At 47.8% G+C, this 17,244-nt stretch overlaps 1 protein-coding gene across 1 annotated transcript in view; it reads left to right on the top strand.

The window, feature by feature from the left end:
- The window catches only part of abca2 (ATP-binding cassette, sub-family A (ABC1), member 2), a 57,200-nt gene that overhangs the window by 28,251 nt on the left and 11,705 nt on the right, over positions 1-17,244 (top strand). The window contains 20 exon segments of the mRNA XM_056593025.1: positions 8-181; positions 1,930-2,032; positions 2,592-2,706; positions 4,103-4,293; positions 5,197-5,347; positions 6,076-6,280; positions 6,625-6,789; positions 7,398-7,578; positions 7,769-7,981; positions 8,343-8,539; positions 9,480-9,653; positions 10,080-10,258; positions 11,118-11,238; positions 12,074-12,388; positions 13,222-13,397; positions 13,399-13,474; positions 13,783-13,885; positions 14,520-14,863; positions 16,326-16,539; positions 16,779-16,884. Of these exon segments, the coding sequence (XP_056449000.1) occupies positions 8-181; positions 1,930-2,032; positions 2,592-2,706; positions 4,103-4,293; positions 5,197-5,347; positions 6,076-6,280; positions 6,625-6,789; positions 7,398-7,578; positions 7,769-7,981; positions 8,343-8,539; positions 9,480-9,653; positions 10,080-10,258; positions 11,118-11,238; positions 12,074-12,388; positions 13,222-13,397; positions 13,399-13,474; positions 13,783-13,885; positions 14,520-14,863; positions 16,326-16,539; positions 16,779-16,884 (3,503 nt within the window).

Here is a 17,244-nt window from a genome sequence, read left to right as displayed (position 1 = left end):
CCGCTAGGTGTGATCTTTCAGACCAACAGGGACGGTTCCCTGCCCCCCCACGTTCTCTACAAGATCCGCCAGAACTCCAGCTTCACGGAGAAGACCAACGAGATCCGACGCGCCTACTGGCGTCCCGGACCCAACACCGGCGGGAAGTTCTACTTCCTGTACGGTTTTGTCTGGATACAAGGTGGGTGGTGACCGCCCTCAGATGTTGAATAGGGTTCAATAAGATACAACTTTAGTGGTTTGTTCCTGGAACGGAAAGACTGCACAACAGGGGTATTGCGCCATCAAAGGAGACCCGAAAGCGACTTATGAAACTGCTAAATAGTAAGCGGGTGTTTCCAAAGCAGCTTGCCGTGTCTCTTTAATGCATATAATAAAGAAGCAGGGATTATGTTGAATTGCTCAAGGTAGCCAACTGCAGGTGGAGTGTGGACTTGAGGGGCTGAAACCAGAACACTTTCGGCTGAAAGACTAACACACATCTGTTCTGTTCTGTTCTTCCTCCTGGTTTTGAGAAGGTTATTCTTGACATTTAAAGTTGTTGGCATTAGGGGCGGTCATATAATGTGGAGCTGGTAAGCCCTTTAACACTATAGTCATGTGAAAAGAAACCCAGATAGAAAGTGTTTTGGATTTATATGTGGTAACAGATCTCATGAAAACCCACCTGCTCTGCTGATAAAAATAAATGCTGTGCGGTTGAACGTGAGTTATTTGTACAAGTCGACCGGCTGTTGTTTTAGATGCTCTCTGCAGGTGTTTTCAGGCCCGGGGCCGATGAATCAAACGCCAACAATAATAACTCCGGCACACTAAGAAATCCTTTATGGCAAAAGCTGAAACAACCATCGTCACAAAGGCGTTGCTTAAGAGCTTCCATAAAGGATTTGAGTGTTGGCAAACTGCTTAGCATCGTACTTCCTCAAGTTTCCAGCACCTGTGAAGAGAGTGAAGCAGCCGCAGGGATGGCACTTTCTCGTCTGTGAAAGTCATCTTTTATTCAGGAAGGGAGGGGAGGGTAGGGTAAGATGGAGGGAGGGAGGGAGGGAGGGAGGGAGGGAGGGAGGGAGGGAGGGAAGGAAGGGCGGTGGATGTAGTGGACAAATACAATTATGTCGATTTGCAGTATGACATGTCCTTCCTAACAGGAAAGTATGACTAGTTAGAGCAGAGGCATCGCTGAGATAAAGTGTTTTTTTAAAAAGCTTTTTTTTTTTCCTTCCGCGTCTAGAGATGGGGTATCATCACTCTCCAACAGTGATTGAGGAGGAGGGAGGAAGAGAAACTCCTTTCGTTGCAGCATTTTGCTCACTGGTCGATGACAGCTTACCTGAGTCTGATGGAGACGTCAGGTTCTCTGTCGGGACGGGTGTTTTATCTTAGTGGTTTGGAGGATAAAAACTTGTTTCTGCTGCTGCACGCATCCTGTCACCGGACATATCAATATGACAACAGTAATAGATTGTGAATGTTCTCTGTGCATCTCACTCTCCTTTTTTCTCGCACTCCCCCGTCTCCCTCTCTCTGGCTGCCTCCATCCCTTCAGCCCAGAGATAATGAAGAGAGCCCTATTAACCTTTGACCCCCTCTCAATTCGATCGCTTCCCCTATCGATATCACAAAAGTAATAGATTTTGAATGCAAGCATGTTGTTTTCTCTCTTGCCTCTCGCCATCCCTCCATCTTAAAAATGATGGATGGAGCCATATAATCTTTGACTTTTGGGGTTATATATCCTTCACTCCCCCTATCGATCATAAGTGTAACAGATTGTAAATGTCCTCTCTCTCTCTCTCTCTCTCTCTCTCTCTCTCTCTCTCTCTCTCTCTCTCCTCTCTCTCTCTCTCTCTCTCTCTCTCTCTCTCTCTCTCTCTCTCTCTCTCTCTCTCTCTCTCTCTCTCTCTCTCTCTCTCTCTCTCTCTCTGTTAGACATGATGGAGAGGGCGATCATCAACACATTTGTGGGTCATGACGTGGTGGAGCCGGGGAACTACGTCCAGATGTTCCCATACCCATGCTACACCCGCGACGAGTAAGAACCTCCATCCATTACACCTGCCGTGCTTAGTAGAGGGAATGTATTGTGAGTTTAGTGGTAGTTTTATCAGAGAAGAGTGAATGTATTGTTAGTTTAGTTGTATTTTTATCAGAGATGAGTGAATGTATTGTTAGTTTAGTTGTATTTTTATCAGAGAAGAGTGAATGTATTGTAAGTTTAGTTGTAGTGAGTGAAGTTTATTTGATACATGCTTCACGGTCACTCTGACTTTCATTCTTCGTCACTGTTGTGTATTGAACCACGCGGCCACTTTCTCTCTATCATGTATTATCTTATTTGTCCTGTTTGTGTGTCCTCTACTATGCCTGTTAGGTTTTAAGAATGGCCCCTCTGGGATAAATAGATTTTTTTTTTTTTTTAATGGACTTGGATTGATTTGAAAGGTTTATTAGTTGCAGGTTGTAGCATTTTAAGAGTAGAGTGAAGGTATCGGGAGAAGTAGTGCGTGTCACTCACGCTGTTGAGGTTGGAATGGACAAGGTCATGTCCCGACTATGATGTTTGCGTGTACTTGTTTGTGTGTGTCTTGCAGTTTTCTGTTTGTCATCGAGCACATGATGCCTCTGTGCATGGTGATCTCCTGGGTGTACTCCGTAGCAATGATGATCCAACACATCGTCGCCGAGAAGGAGCACCGCCTCAAAGAGGTCAGATAAACAGGGTCAAATGTCTGTCTGTCTGTCTGTCTGTCTATCTGTCTGTCTGCCTCCTCAAAGAGGTCAGATACACAGGCTCCACTGTCTGTCTGTCTGTCTGTCTGTCTGTCTGTCTGTCTGTCTGTCTGTCTGTCTGTCTGTCTGTCTGTCTGTCTGCCTCCTCAAAGAGGTCAGATACACAGGGTCCACTGTCTTGTCTGTTTTCCCCCTCAATAGGTCAGATATACAGGCTACTCGGTGTGTGTGTCTGTCTGTCTATCTGTCTGCCTCCTGAAAGAGGTTGCATATACAGGTTCCTCTGTATACCTGTGTCCCTGGCTGACTGCTGCTTGGTCTACCTGCCTTTCTGTCTGTGTGCGAGTCATTCTGTCCTGTGGTCGGTCAGAGTTTAGAGACGCAGGGTCACCGGTACCCATCTGTCAGCATCCCCTGTCATCCTATCTGTCTGACTGACACTAACATAACTGCTTCCTGTTTTCTGAGACTTCAACCCGTAGCAGAGAAATGTCTCACTCCACTTCCCTCTCACCCACCTGGTGGCCACATATCAGAACTACAGTTTACTTTAGTTTTTTCCCTGTGTAAAATTTGTTATTTATATAGTTATTTGATGTTTCCTCTGATTAAAGCCTTTAGGTGTTTGCTGTTGAGTATTCCTTCTTCACCATTCTCATGGAGCAATTTGTCATATATGGATATATCCCTAAAAAAATATTTGCGCCTTTTAGGTTTTAGTAACTTTATTGATTTACAGTAGTTTAAAAGTCGTCAAATCTTCCTGAAGGGGATGAAGATCTTACGGTAGTTTAAAGTTCTTCATATCTCCCTGAGGGGGATGAAGATGATGAAGATGTAGCAGTAGTTTAAAGGTCTCCATATCTCCCTGAAGGTGATGAAGATGTAACAGTAGTTTAAAGGTCTTCATATCTCCCTGAGGGTGATGAAGAAGATGAAGATGTAAAAGTAGTTTAAAGGTCTTCACATCTCCCTGAAGCTGATGAAGAGGATGAAGATGTAACAGTAGTTTAAAGGTCTTCATATCTCCCTGAAGCTGATGAAGATGATGAAGATGTAACAGTAGTTTAAAGGTCTTCATATCTCCCTGAAGGTGATGAAGAAGATGAAGATGTAAAAGTAGTTAAAGGTCTTCACATCTCCCTGAAGCTGATGAAGATGATGAAGATGTAACAGTAGTTTAAAGGTCTTCATACATATCTCCCTGAAGGTGATGAAGATGATGAAGATGTAACAGTAGTTTAAAGGTCTTCATATCTCCCTGAAGCTGATGAAGGTGTAACAGTAGTTTAAAGGTCTTCATATCTCCCTGAAGGTGATGAAGATGATGAAGGTGTAACAGTAGTTTAAAGGTCTTCATATCTCCCTGAAGGTGATGAAGATGATGGGTCTGAACAACGCGGTGCACTGGGTGGCCTGGTTCATCACCGGCTTCGTCCAGCTGTCCATCTCTGTGACAGCGCTGACCGTCATCCTAAAGTACGGCCGCGTGCTCCTGCACAGCGACCCCTTCATCATCTGGCTCTTCCTCACCATCTACGCCGTGGCAACCATCATGTTCTGGTGAGCGCTTGGCCCCATCCCCATACACCAAAGTAGGCGTGGTTAAGTCTTACACCCTGCGCAAAATGTGATCAACACTAAACTACCAATAGATAGACCAATAGATCAAAAAAATAATAATGTATCCAGGATGATTAACACGTACAGTTTAACGTGAATAATTTCATCTTAAGAGTAGTGGAGTAGGTGAGGTGACTCCTAGCCCATTCCGGGTTCGATCCCCAATACCCTCAGTCTACCTGTAGGCATGCTAGAGCAGGATGCCCTAACCCCTGGCCCCTACATACCTTCTGTCACAATAGAATCAAACCTAATAAAGTTGTGCCTTCAAAAAGAGGGCAGTTGAAAGTAGCTCCTCCCCGCACCTCAGAAGGTCCTTGTGATTGGAGGAGAGGTTGTTCACTTGTTAACTCTAGCGTGTGTGGGCAGAAACAGGTCGAATTCAGTTGCTAAGCGACTGAAGCGGCCCCCGTTTTGTCTGCCGTGAAGTCACAGCGGGCCACAGGAGAGCTCACACTGGTTGAAAAGATGTTGACTCCAGGAGTTTAGAGTTTACAGCTTCGTACAGTGTACTGTATCTGGCAGCCACTCTGGTGTGAGGCATGCACAAAGAGGGTTGTTTTGGTTTGAATAATAATATATATATATATATATATAGATATAGATATACATATACATATACATATACATAATAGTAATGATTATATTTTTGGATGATATACTCAATATCCTCTGACAGTGTAACTAAACATAAGTTTAGATACAGTTTTTTTGCTTGTTTGTCTGTTTCGTATTGATCAATTTGTTGGTCTTCATTGTCGGTCTCCCTGCCTGTCTCTGTCTCCCTGCCTGTCTCTGTCTCCCTGCCTGTCTCTGTCTCCCTGCCTGTCTGTCCGCCTGTAGCTTCCTGGTGTCGGTGATCTACTCCAAGGCTAAGCTGGCGTCTGCGTGCGGAGGCATCGTCTACTTCCTGAGCTACGTGCCCTACATGTACGTGGCCATCAGGGAGGAGGTGGCCCACGACAAGATCACCGCTTTTGAGAAGTGCATCGCAGTAAGGACGCCTTCAACCGCACCACGGCCCTGATCACTTCCTCCTTTACCTCTGCTGGCTAGATCTGCCCAACAATAATAAGGAACTTTCTGTCTAAAGCACTTTTCTAAACCTTTTCTAACTATCAAGTCTTTTACATGATAAAGGAATAACCCAAGCAATAAAAACATTATATGATAGTTATTAAAAATGTAAGTTAGATTGTTATTAAAGATACGTAATTAATAAATGCCTAAAGGAAAGATCAAAAATAATAATAAAACAATGGACCTGTGTGCACCTTTAGCCATTTGTCTCCGTCATGGTTTGTGTATATATCAGTTAAAATGAATGATAAACTGGGAACTTCAGAACGTTTGTACGCTTTTTCATGTTGGTATAAGGTGCTATTATTCAGCATTGTCACCTATTGATCAAAACCACAATAGCATTACACTATTGAGTTATTGGGGGAAGATTTATTGATCAACATAGTTGCACCACTAAATCAGAAGTTTGTACTGTAACATAGTTGCACCACTGGATCAGAAGTCCTTCTATAACATGGTAGGACTGCTGGATCAGAAGTCCTGCTATAACATAGTAGGAGTTCTGGATCACAAGTCCTGCTATAACATAGTAGGCCGTCTAGATCCGATGTTCTGCTATCACCAGGTAGGACTGCTGGATCCCAGAAAAAAATCCTGATTAACCTGACGAGTGCCTTCTTCCGCTCCTTCCCTCTCCAGTCCCTGATGTCCACCACGGCGTTTGGCCTGGGCTCCAAGTACTTTGCCCTGTACGAGGTGTCCGGGGTGGGCATCCAGTGGAAGACCATCCGCCAGTCCCCGGTCGAGGGGGACGACTTCAACCTGGGCCTGTCCATGATGATGCTCATCATCGACGCCTGCCTGTACGGAGTGCTCACCTGGTACATTGAGGCTGTGCATCCAGGTATAGAAATATATATTATACATAATATATATATTAAAAAAAAAGATGTATACATATTAAAATTAAAGCACAATAATTAACACACTAAATAACAGCATTTATTTTAATCTCACCAGGTATACTACAGACAAATTAGCTTCTACTTACCCTGGTTCCACCAGAATTAGCTTCAGCCTCTCAGCCCACTCGATTTAGGAAAAGGTGGTGAATTCCGCCTAAACTTGTTTAGAATAGTTATAATCTTGTGTTACTTCCATCATAAGAAGTAAAGGGTTTCGTGGCTGTCTAAACTGCATATATATTAGAATAAATCTATGGTTCATGGGTGTTCACTCTTTCTGTAGGGATGTACGGACTGCCCCGCCCATGGTACTTCCCCCTGCAGAAGTCCTATTGGCTGGGCAGCGGGCGCGTGGAGACCTGGGATTGGCCGTGGTGTGGGGGCGGGGCCTCCAGGCTGAGCGTAATGGAGGAGGACCAGGCGTGCGCCATGGAGCACAGGAGGTCCGGTAAGAAGGCCGCTGACCACGGCGCACACTCCGCCGCAGCTACGGCTGCGTTCCAATCATCATTCTAAAGCCATTCTGCTCGCTCTCCCACTCGTCCAAAATCTACAGATGTCCTTCCAGAAATGCTTTAGAATGACAGTTCTCTGTAGAATATTGCTTTTTTTTTCTGAGAATGAGACTATATAACGATTCTGCTGCCTCTTGTCTCAAAAATATCCAGCATTAGTGTTCTAATACACATCAAGCCAGAAACGCTTCCTAAAACAAGCGTACATCAGTGTATCCTGCACAGAAGAACTACATTGTTTAAAAGACGTATTTTAAAGTTTACGTTCTCGTCCTTACCACTGTTTTGTAAGTAGAGCCCGTGGTTGTTTGCATTTACCACCAAAGGTCTAATAATTAATAATAATACATTTTGTTTTCACTTTAAAGTCGCCTCACAGTTAATGCACGCAAATACTATTTAAACCAGGCAAATAAAGTTAAAAGGAGCACAATTCTGGATTTAACAAAGGTTGATCTCTTTTGATTGACCCTTTTACCTTCCCCCTTCATTCGCTCCCCTGTAACCTGTTGACCTGTGACCTCTGACCTGTGCCCCCTAGAGGAGCAGCGGGGCATCGAGGAGGAGCCCAGCCACCTGCCCGTGGTGGTGTGTATCGACAAGCTGACCAAGGTGTACAAGATGGGCAGCAAGCTGGCCCTGGATAAGCTGAGCCTCAACCTCCACGAGAACCACGTCATGTCCTTCCTGGGCCACAATGGGGCCGGCAAGACCACCACCATGTGAGGGGAAGTGTGTGTGTGTGTGTGTGTGTGTGTGTGTCTGTGTCTGTGTCTGTGTCTGTGTGTGTGAGGTGTGCGTGGGCACTTGTGTTTTGTATGTGCCCTTCCCGCACACACACTGGCACCAACACCACCACCAACACACTGTTCCTCTGTGAATCCCATATAACCGATATCCTGCTTTTGATAGGTCCATCCTGACTGGCCTGTTCCCGCCCACCTCCGGCTCTGCCACCATATATGGCCACGACATCCGCACGGAGATGGAGCTGATTCGGCAGAACCTGGGCATGTGCCCGCAGCACAACGTCCTGTTCGACAAGCTGAGCGTCGAGGAGCACCTCTGGTTCTACTCCCGACTCAAGGGCATGAAGGAGGAGGACATACGCAAGGAGATGGACAAGTAGGAGTTAGCACACACAACAAACACACACAGACACACACACAGTCACACACACACAGTCACACACAGTCACACACACACACACACACACACACACACACACAGTCACACACACACACACACACACACACACACACACACACACACACACACACACACACACACACACACACACACACACACACACACACACACACAGTGGGCATGCATGTAGACAGGCACATATATGAACAAATATGCAAACACACTCAATCTGTGTGTGTGTGTGTGTGTGTGTGTGTGTGTGTGTGTGTGTGTGTGTGTGTGTGTGTGTGTGTGTGTGTGTGTGTGTGTGTGTGTGTGTGTGTGTGTGTGTGTCCAGGATGATCCTGGACCTGGAGTTGTCCAACAAGCGCCACAGCCTGGTGCAGACCCTCTCCGGGGGGATGAAGAGGAAGCTGTCCGTCGCCATCGCGTTCGTGGGCGGCTCCCGCGCTGTCATCTTGGACGAACCCACCGCCGGCGTCGACCCCTACGCCCGCCGCGCCATCTGGGACCTCATCCTCAAGTACAAGCAGGGTGCGTAGTCTGGGACCTCATCCTCAAGTACAAGCAGGGTGCGTAGTCCAAGACCTGGTCCTCCAGTACAAACAGGGTGTACTCCGGGACCTGGTCCTCAAGTACAAACAGGGTGTAGTCCGGGACCTGGTCCTCCAGTACAAACAGGGTGTAGTCCGGGACCTGGTCCTCCAGTACAAACAGGGTGTAGTCCGGGACCTGGTCCTCAAGTACAAACAGGGTGTAGTCCGGGACCTGGTCCTCTAGTACAAACAGGGTGTAGTCCGGGACCTGGTCCTCCAGTACAAACAGGGTGTGTAGTCCAAGACCTGGTCCTCAAGTACAAACAGGGTGCGTAGTCTGGGACCTGGTCCTCCAGTACAAACAGGGTGCGTAGTCCGGGACCTGGTCCTCCAGTACAAGCAGGGTGCGTAGTCTGGGACCTGGTCCTCCAGTACCAACAGGGTGCGTAGTCTGGGACCTCATCCTCAAGTACAAGCAGGGTGCGTAGTCTGGGACCTGGTCCTCTATTACAAACAGGGTGCGTAGTCTGGGACCTGGTCCTCCAGTACAAACAGGGTGCGTAGTCTGGGACCTGGTCCTCCAGTACAAACAGGGTGTGTAGTCTGGGACCTGGTCCTCCAGTACAAACAGGGTGTGCAGTCTGGGACGTGGTCCTCCAGTACAAACAGGGTGCGTAGTCCGGGACCTGGTCTTGGACCTGGGTCAACCTGATGTCCCAAAAGGAGCATCCTAGAGAATCATCAGGTGGAACCAGGCAAAATATTCACGTTTAATTATTCAGGAGGCAGGTTTCTTATAGTATTTTATCCTAGATACAGGTTATAAGGGAGAAGGTGCTAGGGGCCGTCTTCTTCTAGGAGGCCCACTGGTAAGACATTGGACTTTGGGGTTCGAACCACCTTATCCCTGACCATCTTCATGTGTTTCCGGCCGCCAGGTCGAACCATCCTGCTGTCCACGCACCACATGGACGAGGCGGACCTCCTGGGAGACCGCATCGCCATCATCTCCCACGGGAAGCTCAAGTGCTGCGGCTCGCCGCTCTTCCTCAAGAGCACGTACGGAGACGGATACAAGCTCACGCTGGTCAAGAAGCAGAGCGAGGGAACAGGTGTGTGTGTGGGTGTGGGTGTGTGTGGGTGTGTGTGGGTGTGGGTGGGTGTGAGGGTGGGTGTGTGGGTGGTTGGGTGGGAGTTATGGACATACATTTATTTTTCATTTTACATTTATGATCCATTTTTTTTATGAAGAGAACAGCTGTTGTAGTTACCAGTATAGATTAAGGTGTTTGACGAGCTAAGCCATGTGTGGAACTAAGTTTCCCAGTGATGCTAGTTTCTCTAACGGTGTACAGCTTGGACTGTTCTCCCAGACTCATCTCTGTCCTCATTCCGCCGCTTTCCCCTTTTCTCTTTATTTTTTCATTCATCATTGTCTTTTTCTTCTTCTTCTTCTTCTTCTTCTTCTTCTTCTTCTTCTTCATCTTCTTCTCCTACTTCCCGACCTTTCTCCACCCCCTTCCTCCTCCGCCTCCCAGACCATGGGGCACCTCCCCAGCCGCCCTCCCCTCTGTCTCCGTGCTCCGAGGCCAGGGTCACCCAATTCATCCGCCAGTTCGTGGCGTCCTGCCAGCTCGTGTCCAACTCCAACACGGAGCTGTCCTACGTGCTGCCGTCCGACGCCGTCAAGAAAGGCTGCTTCGAACGCCTCTTCCAGGTACTGCGACGGACGGTGCAACCCCTGCAGACCACGTCCAGACATGTTCTGCAAAACTCACAAAAGCAGCGTGGAGCTGCTCTTTAAAAGCATGACAAGGAAAACAAATATACTGGGTACCTGTGGTAAAAGACTAAATGAGAAGTTAACGGCAGTGTGAATATCGACCCCTTTGGTCCCTAGGCTTTAGGCCCAATGGGCGAGAATGATATCTCATCAGTTAGTTGCGGGCGCAAATATATATCATCATGTGAGTTAGCTCAGCTTGAAATGCAGATGTTCTGTCCTCAATGTACTACATTGAAAGTACTACAGTAGTTCTCCCCAAAACAAACAACTTTTTTCTATTTTTATGTATCTATATATATATATATACCGGTATAGATACATACAGCTGATATGTAAGGGATATTGAACAGCAAGCTGGTCATTACCACAAAATAAACCCTGGCATGGTGATGCATGAATAACCCTGAAGGTTTTTATATCACGATAATGACAGGCTTGCAGTACATTATCCCACTTAATACATTAATATTTATTTATTTTATCATAACAGCTGTCTGCTTTTCAGAAAGGCCACTGATTCCCATAATCGACCAATCAGAAACAAGTATACAACAAAGCCGTTTCATAAACACGCATATTTGTATCCCTCTGGCAGGGGGGTATCAAACGTCTTAGAATATATAATCATAATCGAGTATCATCAATATGTCACTTGATAATGCTAGTTCAACACCTCGAACATTGGTCTGAACTCTTGACTGGATTATAACCAGGAGTCGAGGGGATACTGTGCAGTAAGAACCACCCAGGTTGTGGTGGTAACCTGTGTGGTCCCGTCCCCCTCCTGCAGGCGCTGGAGCAGAGCCTGGACAGCCTGGCTCTGACCAGCTTCGGGGTGATGGACACCACCCTGGAGGAGGTGTTCCTCAAGGTGTCTGAGGAGGACCAGTCCCTGGAGAACAGCGACGCTGGTGAGACCACCCACCCCAAGCTGTAGCAGACCACCCCCAGCGTTGCCAGATTGGCCGGGCAATCTCGCCCAATCTGGCAACACTGACCGACACCTCACTATGTAGCAGACCGCCACCTCACTATGTAGCAGACCACCTCACTATGTAGCAGACCTCCACCTCACTATGTAGCAGACCACCACCTCACTATGTAGCAGATCACCTCACTATATAGCAGACCACCACCTCACTATGTAGCAGACCACCACCTCACTATGTAGCAGACCACCACCTCACTATGTAGCAGACCACCACCTCACTATGTAGCAGACCACCACCTCACTATGTAGCAGATTCACATGCAGTTCAACTGTTACTCTGTGGCATTAATAACCCATCTGTCTTCTAAAATATTGTGAAAAAATAATACATTAATAATTGTATGAATTTGATTCACCACTACAGAACCAAGACAAGCCTATTTTATTTGTAAATGATTTGCCACTTAAGTTTCAACCTGACTTTACTTTTAGGACACCGATCAATTTCAAGTCAACAGTCTGAAAGGGCTTCACAGGCCCCACATTATTACCAATGGGCAGACCTATAACGATGGCACAAAACAAACCACTAGAAGAGCATTTTTCTGAATTGTGGGTAACGCTGTCGAGATGCTGCTCAGCCATTTTCTGTAGTTTACTCAGAATAATTGGTGCAAAAACCATGAAAAAGTCCAATGAAACTTACTCATAATAGTCAACCTTCAAAAGGGTTTCATTTAAGCTGGAGTCTTCAAGTACCCTGCATTGCTCAAAGATTAAATCTGTTTCTCTTGGTTTGTTTTCCGCATCTGAAGACATTAAGGACTCCCCCGGGGGCAGCTCCACGGGGAAGCCGGGGGTGGTCTCGGTAGAGGGGCCCGGGGGGCCGACGTCACCCCCGCCAGGCGGTGAGACGGGCCCCCCGGCGTCAGCAGACGAGAGGCGGGAGGTGGAGCTGACCAACCTGGTGAACGGCTCCCGGATGAGCCCCAGCCAGGCCTCCCTGAGGTCCTCGTCCTCGTCAGTGGGCTCGGTGCGGGGGGACGAGGGGGGGCTGTACACGGACTTCTACGGAGACTACTGCCCCCTGTTTGAGGAGCCGCGGGAAGGAGAGTCCGCCGGCCAGAGAGGTGAGGGAGTGGAGGGGGGGGCCCCGGGCGAGACGGGAGCAAAGGACGTTGGGGAGGGCGGTAAAGGTGACGCATTCAACCGTGTGATTGGCCGTTACGAGCCCTTTTTTCGAAAAATCGGCCTCTTTTGACATCACACGTGGGCGTGTCCACCTAGATGTGTGCTGGATGGATCCGTCTACCAGCCTGACTGATGGACCGTAGCAAACGTTGCTCAGCAATCCGTCAGACACCTAGGGTGACACGCCCCATTGGGATCTGCTTCAGAAGAGGCCGGTTTTTCGAAACTGCCTGGTAGGGCTAATCCCACTCACACATGGTGGTGTAATGTGTCACCATTAACGGCGGAAGGGAGTGAGGGGGGGGGGGGAGAGGGAGAGTGGTGAGGGGGGAGAGGAGAGTGGTGAGGGGAGGGAGAGAGTGAGGGGGGGAGGGGGGAGAGGGAGGGGGGGGGGGGGGGAAATTGAGAGAGGCTTGTGCAACCGTAAATGTGATCACTGACTGATCACCTTGCTTTCAGATTCGGATGACTTTATTGATCCTGTGGAAAATTCTTAAAATAATTGCTCTGCTCAAGATATTAGAGAACAGAAATATGATATATTTAAGTAGAAACGTAAAAGTAAACATTTTTGAAAACGAAATGCCAAAAAAAAAGACTGTGCAGCTGTTTAAACATGTAATAAAAAGAAATGGCTCCCTCACTGTGTCACACACACACGCACACACAAACATGAACACATACACAAAGTGATTCAAATAGAAGCTCATGATTGCAGACCAAGGGGCGGTTGTTCACGGTGTCCTCCCCTGACCCTGTTTCCAACCTCCAGGGGACGCCAAGATCCCGCTGTCCCCGGAGGAGGAGCTCTCCGAGGGGCAGGGCGGTGTGAAGCTGGAGGGCTGGTGGCTCCGGCTCCGCCAGTTCCACGGCCTCATCGTCAAGCGGGGTGGGGGGGTGGGGGGGTGGGGGGTGCTCACTGGCGCCAAGAGGAACACCAAGGGCGCTTCTCTTCTCGCAGATCCTCCTGCCCGCCTTCTTCGTCTGCGTGGCCATGACCGTGGCGCTCTCCGTCCCCGCCATCGGTGGGTCCTCCAGCGACCGCCGCTTCTGGCATCAGCCATTGGTTGTGTTGATCATCATGTTTTAAATGCGCAAGGGAAAGCCGACTGTAATCTGGTTACTGAGATAATTAGGTTCCCGACGGCCGTGTAAACACTGAAATGTGGTTATGTAACCTCGTTTCCCAGAGTTTATGGCAGCTACGGGAGGATGAAATAATACTGTGCATGCACGCCTGTTGGTTTTATCTAGCTATCGTAGACCTTTAACCTCAGTCTGTCATGTAAACGCGATTGATAATATCACCGCCGTATGTCCTTGTGTTTTCCAGGAGACCTGCCCCCTCTGATCCTCTCCCCGTCTCAGTATCATAACTACACCCAGCCCCGAGGGAACTTCATCCCCTACGCTAATGAGGACAGACCCCAGCACAGGTCAGAGTTGATTATAGTTGTGTGTAGTGTATTTAGCAGGCACGTTCATCCAAAGAGATTCACAGTGAATTTGAGACACGATAATCATTAGGCCGGATTTCATTATCCGGTGCAAGGATGTCCACTGCTGGACTTTAGACATTGGGGATCAAACCCGGAACCTTTCTACTCCGAGTCAAACCCTAACCACCATCTTATCATGGCCACTTTACCGCTGTCTCTTCGTGACACGTTAGCATTTGTTGACCAGTACTTTAACAGAATTAGGCACGTCTTGAGGGATAAAGTAAAGCAGATGGAAAAAATCCAGCTCCATTTAATTTCGAATCTTTATAGAGACTTATCTTAGTAATCAAATAGCCGTCCTCAAATAGAAGGCACTAGCAGGGAGAGTTATGGGTGGGTAAGGGGATATGTCTGAGGTTAAGAGGTGAAGATATTCAGGATGTTATATTTTTTTGATGTGTTAAATATTCTTGTTATTATATTTGCTTTCATTCATTTAAATGTTTATCATGTTGTATGCATGTATTTGAAAAAAACTTTATGCATGGTTATTCTCGATACAAATATGAATCGCACACATTTGTTGTTCAATGTGGGGGGGGGTGTTGGGTGTCTCTCGTCCTATCAGGAGCAAGCTCTCCTCCGATGCCCCGCCCCAGAAGATCATCAACACGCTGCGGCTGCTGTCGGGCGTGGGCGCCACCTGCGTCCTCAAGACGCCCCACAACAGCAGCCTGGACAGCACCCTGGACCAGCTGGCCCAGACCCTCAACCCCAGCGCCAACGAGTCCAAGACCCTGGCCGCCCGCTACTTCGACTCCATGTGTCTGGACTCCTTCACGCAGGGGGTCCCGCTGTCCAACTTCGTCCCCCCGCCGCCGTCGCCGGCGCCCTCCGACGACCCTGACCCCCGCTTCGACGAGGACGGAGTGTGGAACTTCACCACCCCGCCGACGCCCACCGCCGCCCACGGTAGGTCCCGGCCAGACGGGCTCCCTAGCAGGGCTGTGGGATTAATCCAACATTGATCGGGCTTCAGATTTTTGTGTCAAACAAACTTTTATTTTTTTATATTTTCGATTTGAACATTTTCTATTCTAACATTTAGTGTATTTTTTTTTAAGGGGAAATTTCTTCGCTGCTCACGCCCGGTACACATCGGCCGCTCAGATGTCATTCGAGTCAATTGTATTTGTGTGAGCCCTTAATCCCAGGGACAGCCTCAAAGGGCTTTACAGGCCTTATTGTATGACACCGCCTGACCCCAGCCCTCTAAAGAGAAAGGAAAACTCACTTAATTATCAAGGAGAACACCTTGAGACAGGACGCAGAGTGGGGGATCCTTCCTTCTAAGGAAAACTCTCATTTAGATTGTATTAATGCACAAATAACTAATAGGATTTAAGTCAGAAAAGTGATAAAAAAGCGAGCAATAATTGATAGTATTCTGTTGACATTGGCTCAAGAAACAGTTGATTGCAATACGTTGAACATTTGAGTACCACAACAATTTATTTAAATGCATAAAAAAGCAAACCTTTTCGATTTAGCGACCTGTGAGTCATGTGTGGTTATACAGAGTGGGGGGAAATATGTTAGATATAACAATTACTTGTCAAACCTTGCCCATAGTCTATAAACTTGCATTAGATTACACAGCGCGAGAAAACTGATTCAGATCAATGGCTACTATAACTCATCTAAAGCTGAGATCACTGGAAGGCTTTTACAATGCTTTACAATCCTAACCGACTGTCGAAGACTGGGCATAACACATTTAACGACAAGCACTTCATTTCGTCTGTTGTCGTTAACCAGCCCAAACTGATCACATTCAAATGGGTCCAGATTCTATCGCTTGCATATCAAAGTTATGACTGGAACCGGGAAGGCGAACAGAAGGCTCCTGAACCCCTGCTCAGTGAGGAATAAACCACGACGGGGTGTGCGGGTATCCGATGATAACGTTAGACCGGGGGGGTAATGCGACTGAGGTGAGGCAGAGGTTGCTACCCACCGACAAAGTACATTATTTTCCAATTACAGGACCCCTGTTGTGGTGTATTCCACTTATACTGTACCCAAAAACCATCAGATATAAGATACTTTCATCTAAAACTTTGACGGCTTTGACTTAATCAGCTGAAGTTATGAAGTGTTTTTTTGGGCCGCATTCAGCATTTAATTTTTGCATTGGCAACATCTTGGCTTGTAGTTAATAAGTCGCTCCCTAATGCGCGTACAAAGTTAAATTTAACTAAAAGTACTAAATGCTCAGAATAGGACCTTGGAGTGAGTTACCGAGGTCGTCCTTGGTAAATGTCCTTTACCAAGGACATTCTTGCATTTTTTCTTAACAAGAAAACATAAATTTGGCCTCCTCTGAAAGACCTCGATAAAAGTGTTAAACCTGACCTCCATATCCCTCATCCAGAGCCGGTGACGTCTCCCCCCACGCTGCCGCTCTCCATCCACGAGCCAGTGCGCTGCACCTGCTCCATGCAGGGCACGGGCTTCTCCTGCCCCAGCGGGGTGGGGGGCCGCCCCCCGCTCATGAAGGTGGTGACCGGGGACATCCTGGTGGACATCACGGGACGCAACGTGTCCGAGTACCTCCTCTTCACATCGGACCGACTGCGCCTTCACAGGTTGGCTCTCCACCCGGCACGGATCTCTTGTGCTTGTATAGCTACCTGTACAGAGTTCGTGCTGAGGACCTTGGATGTATTTCCAGGGTTGATTTCAGTGTAGAAACTGTGTGTAATTTAGATACTTCAAAGAATGGGTGCTTATTGTTGACTCTTTTAACTTTTTGTAAAGATTGTTGGATTGTTGATGTGAGATTGTAAGTGTGTGTGTTGCATATTTATGATGTCATCATCCACAGATATGGCGGGTTAACGGTGGGCAACATACAGAAATCCATCCCAGCATCCTTTGGGAGGAGGACGCCGCCCATGGTTCGGAAGATAGCAGTACGCAGATCAGCTCAGGTGAGAGGGTAACGAGCAGCTCAGCTCAGGTGAAAGGGTTAACGAGCAGCTCAGCTCAGGTGAGAGGGTTAACGAGCAGCTCAGCTCAGGTGAGAGGGTTAACGAGCAGACCAGCTCAGGTGAGAGGGTTAACGAGCAGACCAGCTCAGGTGAGAGGGTTAACGAGCAGACCAGCTCAGGGTAGAGTGATAACGAGCAGCTCAGCTCAGGTGGGAGGGTTAACGAGCAGCTCAGGTGAGAGGGTTAACGAGCAGCTCAGGTGAGAGGGTTAACGAGCAGCTCAGGTGAGAGGGTTAACGAGCAGCTCAGGTGAGGGGGTTAACAAGCAGCTCAGCTCTGGTGAGAGGGTTAACGAGCAGC

The sequence above is a fragment of the Gadus chalcogrammus genome, chromosome 6, assembly GCF_026213295.1.
Source record: "Gadus chalcogrammus isolate NIFS_2021 chromosome 6, NIFS_Gcha_1.0, whole genome shotgun sequence".
NCBI classification, from domain to species: domain Eukaryota; kingdom Metazoa; phylum Chordata; class Actinopteri; order Gadiformes; family Gadidae; genus Gadus; species Gadus chalcogrammus.
Note: the sequence above shows the minus strand (reverse complement) of the source record. Positions and strands in the feature narration are given on the sequence as shown.